At 36.2% G+C, this 13,480-nt stretch overlaps 1 protein-coding gene across 4 annotated transcripts in view; it reads right to left on the reverse strand.

The window, feature by feature from the left end:
• atp8a2 (ATPase phospholipid transporting 8A2) overlaps positions 1-13,480 on the reverse strand; it is a 564,661-nt gene that overhangs the window by 286,843 nt on the left and 264,338 nt on the right. For all 4 annotated transcript variants that reach the window (XM_060826104.1, XM_060826105.1, XM_060826106.1 and 1 more), the window contains 4 exons: positions 11,941-12,025; positions 9,767-9,906; positions 8,079-8,217; positions 5,179-5,243 (listed from right to left, as the gene is read on the reverse strand). In XM_060826104.1, the coding sequence (XP_060682087.1) occupies positions 5,179-5,243; positions 8,079-8,217; positions 9,767-9,906; positions 11,941-12,025 (429 nt within the window). The remainder of the gene's footprint in view (positions 1-5,178; positions 5,244-8,078; positions 8,218-9,766; positions 9,907-11,940; positions 12,026-13,480) is intronic.

The raw sequence follows: 13,480 nt of genomic DNA on the forward strand, positions 1-13,480 counted from the left end.
TGATGAGTATACTATTACTAAATATATTCTGATGCTTGGAATGGATCAAAAACACCCAATGATCAAATCTGAACAGACCAATAGATCTGGTGTTTCTGTCTGAGGAAATCAAGAAAGAATAAATTACATAAATAAAGTAGTTAAATTTCAGAGGAGATTAAGTACTGAAAAAGACAGAGGAAAATGAAGGAAAGGATGTCTCATACATGGAAGGAGCACAGAGGCAAACCAATTGCCATTGAAAGTCCCCTTTTGATTGGAGGAGAAGATTCAAGGGACACAGCAGAAAAGATTAGAAGGCAAACGACTGATAAAAATTGCATGCAGTAAAAACTGAATTGGCGTTATTCCTCCATTATCAAATAATGGCCCATAAAGGGAATCGGTAAGCTCAAAATCTAAGGATAACAGACATCCAGATAGTTATCAAATATGATAGCTCAGGGTGAATTGGGTTTAAAACAAGCTGCATAGCACAACTTTTCAATATAGACATTATCCAAACAACCTCAATATTCAGTGATATTCAGAAATAAAAATTAGGCAATTTCCATAACATAAATTTGCATAAGATCTGACACAATCTTTTTAAATAAAACATAATATGAAACACCAAAAGCAAACAAAAAAATGCACATGTCTATGAAACTAAAAACGCACAGCAGGCCAGTCAACCTGAAGAAAGTTTTTAATCTTTATCCTACTACCAGTCACAGAATTGATCATATCTAACAGGGGAATTGCAACTTTGCAAATGTAAAGATCCTGATGTAAATGAACAACCCATGAAACACTATCAAAAAGATTAGTGGATTGACCGTACACTATTATTGTCTAAAAACTCTTTTTGAGGAGCTTGAAAACTAACAGGACCATTTTTCTAAAGATTTTTTAAATGGATTGCCTTTGTTAAGGATTCAGACTGACCGACATTATGACCATAAAAGCTCATATTTGCTCTGGCAAATAACTTGGATACACTTGGTTTCCAAAAAAAGAGATTGCATTTTTCCATAAATTGCAAAATGACCTGGTAAATAATTATACAAAATGTTCCTGTTTTTACTGTTGTTAAAGAAGGTATATGCAGTATTTTATTTTCTCATTCTGCACTATTTTCCTCACCCAGCAAACGTGGTAAGTGGGCAAGATGAATGAGTGTAAAGTTATCCTTTTAACTTAAGAAAGTTTAAAACAGAAGAAGTTTATTTTGAATGGTGAGAAATTAGAAAATTGTTGCATTCAAAAGGACTTGGGTTTTCTTGTACATGAATTACATAGTTCAAATGCAGGTATCCCAAGAAATTAGAAAGGTATGTTGACTTTTGTCATAAAGGTTCGGAGTTTAATAGTAAAGTCGTCTTTCTACAATCAGACAGTGCATTGGAGGCAGCAACCCCTAAAAGTACTGTAAAAGTTTTGTTCTCCTTACACAAGGAAAGATATAGTTGCTCTAAGAGGAGAGCTATGTTAGTTGACGAGACTGACTCCTGTGATGAGGGAATTATCTATGAGAAGCAATTGAATTGACCAGGCCTACATTTGAATTGTTTACAAGTTACAGGCAAACCCAAAATTATACAAGCCAGAAGCATGATGCATTCAGTCATTAAATTATTTGAGGGCTCTTCATTGCTATCAATGACTTCAAAGTTCTCATGTTAAGTGTCAAGAAAAGCAGAATTTCTAATGTAAAATACAAATTTAATTTACAATCTTCTTTAAAAAAACTCTGCAGTTACCACAGGGCAAATTTCTTTTGATAAGCAATTATGATTGGTCATGAAATCATCCATTACCTTCACTCAAGAATCAGTCATAAATCAGAAATCACCACTGTTACCAAACACTCATGAACTGCATTGCACTGATGTAGCTGTGCAGTATGGCATTTCCTACTTTTTTAAAATTCACATGGACTGTGCACAAGTATAGATAAACTGAAAAAAATCCAAATATGCAAAGTATTTTAAATTGTAAATTTGTTGTTTTTAAACAGCACACACTTGTGTTATGAGAAATTTTCCTTTGGGTAAGCCAGGTAATTAAAAATTAAGCGAGTTTAGATGTCTAAGAAATTGACATGCTTTTTTTTAAATTCATCATCCATGGGTTGTGGAGTGTTGCTAGCTAGGCCAGCATTTACTGCATATTTCTAAATGCCCTGGACAAGGGGGTAGTGAGCTGCAGTTCTTGGAAGTAGGCATACCCACAGTTCTATAAGACTTTCCATGTACCTGATCTGTGCACACAAAATTTCTTACTCGTGCAAAATTATAAGCTCAAGTCTAGTTTGGCAAAGCCAGGACTTGAGCAGACTATGTATACCAAGTATAGAGGTTGTCTCAGTAACCCACTAATTGCATTACTAAAGTTGTATTTGGTGCACAGAGATCCTATCATCCTATGTGCCGAAGCAATAGCTTCCATGATTACTTGTTACTAAACTGTAAAAGTCCTGACATTCAATGGTGGTGAAAAATCCTGATCCTGGTGGCATGACCCTTTCCTTGTTCTGTAACCTCCCCTAGCCCAGCATGCCTTTGGGTTCTCTGTACTCCTCCAATTCTGACACCCTGTACATTCGTGAGTTCAATCACATCACCACTGAGCAGTGTTTTCAATTGCCTTAGCTCCAAACCTTGGAATGCCCCATCAAAACTTCAACATCTCCCTTTTCCTTCAACATTTATGGTAAGATATTCCTTCACACAGATGTCTTTGACAAAGCATATAGCTATCCAATCTTATATCTCCTCCTGTGGCTCAATGTCATATTTTGATTGATAAGACTCTTCAGAAATATCTACACTAAAGGTGCTATAAAGACATAGGTTATTATTGTTGTTATTAATTCATCTTGCTAAGTTCCATTATTGAGCCAGATAAATCAGCAGCATCCTGGAATTTGTTGACATGTCTGTTTAAAATACGAGATTACCAAGTCTATCAGAGGGTCAGTTTGTCTGTGCTTCCACGAATGGGTTAACATAAGTTAACTCTACATTTAATACACTCTTCCAGAAATACGGTTTTATGTCTATTTTTGGAAACATAGGACCAAAATATTTCATAATAGTTAAGTATTTTGGTTTAAAAAATTCCCATAGCATGCTTCCTGAGTAGCGTGTTTTTCCATGAATTAGAAGATAGGTGGGAATGACACATTGGCTCCAATATTTTGCCAAGATTTATGAGACATACACAGCTGGCTTGACATCTAATTTTTCATTCCACCACATCAAGAAAAGATTTGCCTAGTTTCGTCATGACCTCTCCACCTCATCATGATTTCAACTGAAAAATCCCTGTGCGGGGAATCATGGTTGAAGTCACTGATCACTTCAACATCAACTAGCCGTGTCATTTGGCTGCAATTGGGTTCAATTGTACAACTGACTGAGCTCAGAGATTATATACAACTGATAATAATTAATGCTCCCTCTATGCTTTCCTCTGTCTTTTAAAAAATTCTCATTTTGTTGGCCTGACTAACGAAGTCAAAGTTTAAGTGAGTATATATTCACCAATCTTTTTGATACGCTTCTCAGTTTGGATACCAAAGATCAAATAAAATTAAAACAGACAAAAACATGCTATGATTTAGTGCCACTATGGATAACCAGCCTCAATAACACCTACTCCAGCTGTCATCCATAAGTCATGCTAATGTGCCTACTGCCTTTTCGATCTGTAGTGCGAATTCATTTCCAACAGTTAAAATGTTCTGTGACTTCCTATATTCTATTTTAAAATGTTGCTTCAGCTAGCTAGTGTCATTTAAAATGACAGATTCTCTAGCAATAAATTTAAAATCAGAATAAACATATTCAAGACCAAAACACAAGAGTCAAACAACTCTCAACATTCCTGTGTCACAAATCTAACATCTGAAAGGGATGAGAATAAAATAATAATGCAGGTTAAACATTTTTAGTTGAGTAAGTTTGTGTACAATCAGCTTTTACAGCTTTGTCTGCACCTGTCTCAATGACTGCTCACAAACAGTAATTATACAAGTCAGAAACACAGAATAGCCAAGTCAAAATGTTACAGCTACAGTGACTCTTCACCCCCTCAACAAAATAAGCTTTTTAGGAAGACCATATAGCAGCAACAATTGTTTATATCTCTGGTCCAAAATATCTATTTATTGAGCCTTTGTCTTCATTTGTTTTCAGTACCAAATGTCTACACTTTGTTTATGTTTTGTAGTTGCCTTGTACTTTATCCTTATACAATTTCCTTCTGTCAAAAAGGTCAGAAGACTTGGAGGGCCTGAGACACAAATTTTACAATGTCTGAGAAAAAGTAAAATTAATTCTGCTGGCAACCAACTTTTTGCCTCCTGCCAAGATGGAGTGCTCAAATACTAATTTCACATACAAAAATGCATTTGTTGAAACCACACAATTACAGTTCTATTTCTGAGTAACATAACCTTCCAGTGTCTTTTATTACTCCTAATGTTTCACACACTTTAAACATGTCAACTCATAGGTTCTGTGGCATTGTTGAAGACAGGAGGAACAACCTCTTAAGCTATTATTTCACTTGCTCCTTTCTTAAAGATCAGTCCAGTAAGGATTTCTGTCCTGTTATCAGAATGACAAGGCGTCACCTAGTGTCTGGTTGATACTTTCTTGTGAGGCGAGATTCAGATTGAGAACTGACAGGGTGAAGAAGTGGGAAGAAAGATTTACTTCTACATTACTAAAGGGTCTGTGAGTCTGAGTAAAAATCAAATCTGGGATTCAAACTTTGAACTGGAAATTTGAAATCAACCACTAGATAGCAATTCAAGTCAAAAATCAAATGTGTCCAGTGAGTGCCCTTCTCTGCACGCAGAGAGTAGTCTACTCTCCACTTCCAGCCTCCCTTCTGTGACATATTAGTATAGTACCTGATATACTGTGATTGTATAGCACTAAATTGCTTCAACAATATTGATAGTTTTTAAATAGAGAAACGCAAAATGAGAGCAACACAAATCATACTACAACTGATTTACAACTAAAATGCCTATGTATTTTCAGTATTTCAACAGGTGAGAAATGTTATAGGCATTGAATGACGGAAAGCATTACAATGTTGAATGGCAAGTTTCAATAATTACAAAAGATAAATGCTTTAAGGTCTAAAACCTGGACTAGATTTGAAAGGAATGGAATGACTTACATCTAAAGAATCTTCATTCACTATTAATAGTGACATACTTTGGGACACAAGTTTGCAAGAATAACCTGTCAAAAGAACAGAAACAAGCAACAGTTGAAAAATATCAATTCTTTCCTAAATATAATATTGACAAGTAGAAAGATCACAGAATAATAGTTTGACTACATTTCTTTTTATTCTCCACATTTCAGTCAAAGGTGTGAACATTTTGAAAATTTCTAAGGAGATTTCCACCGCTATGTATGGGACACTCCCAAGTTTAGATATAATACATTGTGAAACAACTTTTTAGACTATCCTGACAACACAGCTTCAGCTGAATCCTTGTAATGACTAAGTTGTGAAAGTTATGGTTTATCTGGCACAGAACCTCAAATATCAGGGAGAGTCCAGCTTCAATCTTAGATGGCATGCTATTATTTGGTGATATCGGTTTGCACAATGTTTCAATATGCGGTGGAAGGGAGAAGGAATTGTATCAAAGTGAGGTAATGAAAGTTTACACTTGTAATTGCTGTCCAGTGATGCCTGTTATGACGTATAAATTTATAGTCACAGGTTGGGTTTGTTTACCTCTGTAAAGATAAATACACAACAACTTTAACAATTAGTTTTCTATATCTAGCTGACTCTAATTTACAAAAGTAGACTATTCATTCACCCTCATGCTTGTTTTTTGTTATATAAGCCAATCCCCAACCCATTTAACTTAGCATTATTCATCACTTCCCTAATCAAATGGCACTAAAAGTTCAAGCTGACAACTGTGCCTCCGGTTTATGCTAGCAACTGCTGCCCCTAACTGTTGCAATTGTGATGGCAGATTCCATTCTCTCACCTCAAAACATTAGTTCTGGTTTCCATCACTGCTTCTCTCCCTCCACTCACCCACACAGCAAAATCTACTCTCAAACGTTGGTGACATGTGGTAATGTGATGCAGACGTTCCTTCATTTACTACTATCAAAATCGAATTTAATTTTAAAAAAACAGAGACTGACAATACTATTCATTCTACTCAGGTAGAATATTAGTGCCAATCCTATATTGAAGGAGCATGGGCGAATCAGATCTGATCTACATTAGCAGAATCCCGGAAGAACGAGCTATTTATAATTTAAAATCAGTAGAAGAAAAATTCTACCAGAAAGTCTGATGGCTGCAAATGCAGATTATACGAATGAATGAACATAAGGAAGGGTACTCGACTTCCTTCAGCTTATTTAAGAAGAATTTATTCTGAATGACATCCATTTTTTTAACCATTGGTCATATTAATCGATATGAATCACCAACAATTTAGAAATTCTAAACTTGAGTTTGTCTCAGTTAATTTCTTTTTTCCCTAACAGTTTCATTGATGCAATCCATTTAACATAATATGCTGCAAAGTGTCTCACAAGAACAACATACAAGCTTTAAATCTGAAAATACCTTTCTAATCAATGGTTCTGGTAGATAATCGCAACACACCAAATGCAATGCACTCAGAAGCAAGAAGAAAATTTATTTTAATTTTTATGCATTATTATAGAATTTGTATCTAATTATAACCTGCATAAAGCTCCAATCTTCTTCAATGTGCCAGGGAGCTAAACTAGGATTTTGACAGAGTCATCTTATGAAGAAGGCCGTTAAATTGAATAATTTGAAGTTGCTCAGAATTTATCATTTTCTGAATCATATATAATGACACTCAGCTATTTCACTTCTGGACAAAGGTATGCACACAGTTAACGATGGGCAGAACTAGTGCTGAGTTTCCCAGTGGATTTTGCAAAGTGCCACCATCTTTTGAATTGTTAGGGTGGCACAGTGGTTAGCACTGCTGCCTCATAGCAGCAGGACTCAAAGTTAATTCCAGTCGACTGCCTGTGTGAAGCTTACATATTTTCTGTGTCTGCGTGGATTTCCTCTGATTCTCCCACAGTCCAAAGATGTGCATGTTAGGTGGATTGACCATGCTAAATTGCCCAAAGGTGTCCAGATGCATGCAGACTAAGATTACCCATGGGAAATGCAGGGATAGTATAGGATAACGGGATAGGTCTGGGTGGGATGCTCTTTGGAGGGTCAGTGTGGACTCGATGGGCCATATGGCCTGCTTCCACACTATAGGGATTCTATGTTGTTAACACTCATCTGATCAGATGTGGTCACTGAACCTATCATGTTGGTATGTGCTGAGAGTGCAATTGAACAACTGGGGAACACTTTCATACCGGCGTCAATGAAGCCAATTTCTCTATTAAAATATGGACTTCATTGAAATTAGCATGAAAATAGTTTCCCAGTTGTTCAATTTGGGCTAAAGTGATCAATCACAATTCAGTTATATGTTTTGGAAATTAACAACTCTGTAGAAGGCTACAACATTATTAGACAATCTATCACTTTAGATGACATTCCCCACATTACTAAAGATGGAATCTGAACAGGTCCAAACATTTCTCTTAAAGAACCTTTCTCCAGCTGTTGTACTAAAAAGATTAATGTTCACATCATGACTCAGTCCTTGCACCCTCCGAGGTTACCTATTTCAGTCAACACCTCAAAACAGAGGTCTTACAATAGGAATTTTGTGTACCAGTGGAAAATATCAGTTTCCTTTAAGACAAACTAATTGTTGCAACTCTTCAAAAAGCTGTTCACATAAATTTTTATTAATGATTTTAGTCTAATCAAAACAGAGCTGCTGCCTCACATTCTGTAATCCTAGCACTAAAGCATCAATTCAAGGTAACTTTGACATCCTTACCTTCAGTTTGCCAATTGAACTTAAATTTTGAAAATTTACAGGAATTTATTTATGCAAATCTAATAATGTAGATTTTATATGACAATCCTATTGAACCAATCAACATTAAAAAGTATGCGGGGGGAGGTTTAAGTGGACACACCAATATTGATTGCAGTTTCTTGCTTATCGCCTGTCAGAACCCATATTTTGATATCAGCTTTCATTAGTGTTGCTATGGTTTCAGGTACTCCATTCTGAAGACGATCTTCAATAGCAGTTGCTCCAAGTAGCAGCAGATTCTGAAAAACAGATTTTTGGAAAACAAATATAATGCAAATACTGAAGTTTACATGACATAAACATTTCTAATGTTTCACAAGGAACACAAAACAAACGTGTGTTGGAGGTTAAGCAATCTGTGGGTATTTAATTGTCCATGTACAGTTTGCACCATTAAAAGCACTTTTAAAATGTAAACTATTCAAAGATACTGAGGCCAACAGTTCGATCCCTACTACAGAAAAATGTTTGCATAGAAGGATAGAAGATTTAATGTTTGTGTGACTTAGTGCCACACAGCATCATATATTTACTGAGCCTTCTGAAGAACAACACTAACTTCTTAATCTGAAGTTAATTATTAAACATGAAAATATTTCACACTGTCAATGACTCTTACTATGTTCATTTTCCCAAATGAATAGGGTTATTTTTCATTTCTTATTTCATTCGTTCAATTAGCATTCACACTATTAAACGAAACAACCTTTTGTTCAAATAGTTTTTTATATTTTAAAAGTTTTAACACTACTGCACTCTGCTGGATATAATTGAAACAACACTTCTTACACAGAAATTACAAACAGAAAAAAGTCATTTTCTCAATCAATTTGGTTTGGTACAATTCCACCGCATTATCCTCCCTTATTTGTTTCTATATCTCATTATTTCCTATTCTCTCTAGTATTTACCTAACCTAGGATTAAAAATGCCTGTTGTCTCTGTTTCAATCAAGCTACATAGTCAATGAATTCCAGCCTCTCAAAAGAAATGTTTTTGGTACTCTGCCTGAAATGTCTAGTGCTTAATCTTATATCCACGACTCTTAGCCCAAATGTATCTAATAAAGGCATACAGGAGAAACCACTTCACCTAGAGACAGTGGTTAGGATGTGGAAGTGATTGCTGTATCGCATAGCTGAGGTGTCCAGCATTGATGCATTTAAAGGGAAGCTAAATAAATATGAGAAAACAGTAGTAGGTTAAAGATCAACAGGGTTAATATGAAGAGTGTGGAAGAAGGTTAATGTAGAGTATAAACATTGGCATGATTATTGATTGCATGTATGTGCAAACCAGAAACAAAGTATTCTTTGTGTCAATGCTACATAAAATTGCAGCAGTAAACCTCGACAGATCAATTAATTTTAAATTAACTTAATTTATATTTCTCTCCTATAAAAAAAACTCCCTTTTCACATCCTCAATGAAAGCCGACAGCCAACTTTCCCTGATACCTCTGCATCCTACACTGTCACGATCACTCAGTGGCACGAGCACTTGAAACAAGCTAACTGAAAATCAACTTATTGACAATTCTTCAGCAACAGGAGCTGTCAGAAGACCCAGTAAAAATAAACGTTGCCAATGATTGGCCTTAACAAATCCTGGCAAATCTACTTTTCGATTATAATCAGTGAAGTGGAATCTGTACACATTGGTACGCATCTGGACAGAGTATACACAAATCCCTAAGGTGAACTAATAGAGACTAGTGCCATACTGAATTCTTTCATGCTTTTTCTTCACGACAGCAATATATGTAATGCAGCAGCCATCAGTTCTTACCTTTTCTATGAGTTCATAGGATTCCTCCAATTTTGTGGTTCTGTTCTGAAGAGCTATACTGGCTTTGTTATAAATCTGTACCCACTGCTCATAGTCATTCAATTCGAGGTCAGTATATGAAAAGCATAAAGTCCTTAAACCTGAAAATGATATCAAACTTTTTTAAAAATATTAAATGATCATCATGAGGAATAGTTTTGGACAGTGATTCCAATGCAACTCAAAATTAGTTAAGGTTAGGAATTTATATCTATGTTGGATACAAAACCAGAAGTTGGCTGAAAATTGATATATTGAAATTGCATTTGTTTATTTAAGTTATGCAAATCTGCTCTTTCTTCTACTTATTTCTGAGCTTACATTCCTCCCTCATTTCTTTTCCTCTAACTAATAACTCTCCTATTCACTGAGTGGAAATTTGTGCCATTCCCTGCAGTATGTTGACTGGCAGGGATCATTTAATCAAGTGGATAGGAATTCCAATTAAGTTTGAGGTGGAAAGGCCCACACAGAGCTTTCTTGCCTAGTTACCAACAGAGGCCTTATGTGAGCAATTAACAGGCAATTAAGGACCTCATCCTGTCACTGCTGCAGTAACGCAGTGATAGGATGGAAGGGAAAAAGGAAAAAACTTATCACATTCACAAACATGACAAGCAAACGCTGGTGTGTTTGTTTTGTGGGCTCCCCAACTGTGTCTTTTGCAAGGCACCCAATGTCCGATCGAGGGAATTGACTTTAGGAAGGATGAAAGGGTGGAAGGATGGAAAGGAGGAAGGGTTGGGGTGGCTGAGAGCCACACTTGCTGATAACTCCCCAACCTCATCACATACAATCTGGATTTCTCCACAATGTGGCCCCAGGTGCGCTATCAGTTGCCAACATCTTCCCTATGGTGTTGCAGGATACAGACGAGCTGTTAGACCATGATTGGGACTCCAATTCCCAGGTCCTTAAACCTGACGGAAAGTCTGCCATTGTCTATCATGAATATAAGTGTCAAAAGATGAACAGGGCCTTTTTGAGAATAGTTAATGCTATGTTTGAAATGTGTCTGAATGTGTTGACTCAGAATGCAGCATCTGGCAGTTTCTCTCTCCTCTTTACTTTCTGGTTCATCATGTTAACTGGTCAAAAGCACATACAACTGAGGAAAAGGAATCAGACTGACTGGTTTTCTAAACAGCATTACACTTTACCTGTTCAGGTAAATTCATTTTTGTATTACATAATGGAGACAATTCATGACAGATAGGCCTCTGCCAAGCAATGCACTCCATTGTATTAAGCCCAGTGTCCAGGAGATTGTTAAAAACAAATTTCATTTTACACGGCATTTTTCACAACCATCAGATATCTCAAAGCAATTCATAACTAATGAAGTAAATCTGATGTGTAGACACTGTTGTTATACATTAAACTCACTGAATGTCAGAGTAAGGGAGCAAGGTTCAGCTAAAGCATCTTTACATCACTTAATGCTTGATAGCAACCTACCCAGGCTCCTTCAATGGCAGCTTCTGAACTCATTTGCACAAACACCTGCAACAGCATGAGCAACAGAAACAATGGGAACACCACTGTAACTTGAGAAACAATATTACCATTGTTTCTTCACTCACATGCGTCAAAATCCTAGAATTCCCTAAAATCACTAAAGGTGACACAACATGGAGTGCATTAGTTCAAGGCAGGATCTCACTACCATTTTTCCATGATATAAATGAACAAAAAAAACTCTAATGAATTTTTAAAATGACCTTTTTCTCTAGCAATGTATAAGGAATGAGGACACTATGTCTACTAAAGCTGTTTAATCGGCAAGTAGTTCCAAATGCAGTCGATTCTTGCGTATAACAAAGAATACTTAATATTAAAGTCCTCAAGGCTGTTTTTCCCAATTTTCATTATTGAACAGTTGTCCGAGGATCAGTTAACCTTCCATATGTTTGCTTACTGCCAGTGTATGACTCATCTTAACATTTCATGGAATTAAGGTAGGAATAATGTAGGAACTGCTAAGATTGTAAAAACCGACTCGCGATTTCAGGCACTAAAAAGAATCACTTCGAACTGCCAGTCAGAGCAAATTTGCCAATATTTTATTCAATGTCTGGTTGTAGTTAGATGTTCAGCTATGTCATGTACTGCATATTAGTTCAAAGATTTCTTACCTTCTGTGGCAAACTGTTCAAGGTGATTTAATGTCTGACCTCTGTGTTTTGATGAGTCAGATAGTCTTTCAAAAATGACATCATCCTATTAAAAAGAGTCATGGCTTCAGCTTTTAAATATTTTTTCTAAATTCTGTAGAAATGCAAGAGAACCTGCTTTGAAAATTAGTTTCTGATACTGGGGCATCTAACTGAAAACCATTTTCCACGGCAATTGAAAAACACAGGCTAGGCATTTGTTCTTTTGTAATCTCAGAAGTCAAGTTTTAAGAAAAGATCTAATGAGACACTGAAAATATTTTGTAACAAGGCATTTCTACCATTGCCTTAGATTAGCAGAAATGGAACAATGATACTTCAACTGTTGCAGCTTCCGTTAGCAATAGCGGATTTTCCCAGGATTTTAAGTACTGTATATCTGGTGAACACTTGAAGAAATAATCAACCTTTGACCTCTCTGCATGCAAGCCTGCACTTTATTTATTTAGCTTTTAATTACTGGACTTCAATTATTCTTTCAAGCTGCATATCTAAGTTATACAACTAATGGGTAGGAACTCTACAACTCTTAGTCAGAAAGAACACAATAGTAAGCACTAATTTAAACTGATATTTTAAAATTTGTTTACGTGTCTCTTCTATTGTCTCTCTGAATCAAACTGTGATACAGTTCAGTGGGTTCCAGCTATCACTTGTGTCCAAACTTCAGTTACAATGATAGTCCTGCCATTTTGACTGAGTATAATCATGTCTAATATTCCCTCTATTATTTTTCTTCTGCAGGAACCTCTGATGCCTGAGCATGGCAGTGGCTTCTGGAAGCAGAAGCCTATGTGTCAAACCCAGCATATCAACAAGCATGCACAAAAGCCCTCCCAAAGGCTGTACGGCCGTGTAGCTTACAGGGGTCTTGATCATGTAATTGCCACATAAATTTTCCACCAAAAGTCCTAAGATGCTGAGCTGGAGCTGGAATTTTTAACTTTCAACTACCTGATCTCGAAGGCTAACTGTACTGCTGTAACCGAAGGGCATTTCAACTAAGATGAACTATCTCAGCACAGATCAGGAATGGAACGTGGGACTTCTGGATCTATAAGCATCAGTATACCATTTTCCATTGTAATTACTCAATCAGTTCAGCAAGAATTTCCTAATCTGAAGATATCTTTTTCCACTGACAGTGATTTATATTATTTGCAATTTATTTTCTTTTGGCTGTACAGATATTTATTGTCCATCCATAAGTGAACTGAGTGATGAGTTAGCTTCTGAACTGTTACAGGATGTATTGCTTCAGCTATCAGGGCATTGGTGAGACCATATCTCAAATATCGTGTGCTGTTTTGGTTTCCACATTGATGGAAGTATGTAAATAGATGTATGAGATACACAGGAGACTGACCAGATTGATACAAGTGAGCCAGTTTTTTTTTAAATGAGGAAAGGTTTGAAAGTTTGAACTTGTTTCCATTGGAATGAAAGGTGATTTGATGGCTCCTATATATGATGTTCAACCAATTAGCCTAGCATCTATTAT

The sequence above is a fragment of the Hemiscyllium ocellatum genome, chromosome 6 (genome assembly GCF_020745735.1).
Source record: "Hemiscyllium ocellatum isolate sHemOce1 chromosome 6, sHemOce1.pat.X.cur, whole genome shotgun sequence".
NCBI classification, from domain to species: Eukaryota; Metazoa; Chordata; class Chondrichthyes; order Orectolobiformes; family Hemiscylliidae; genus Hemiscyllium; species Hemiscyllium ocellatum.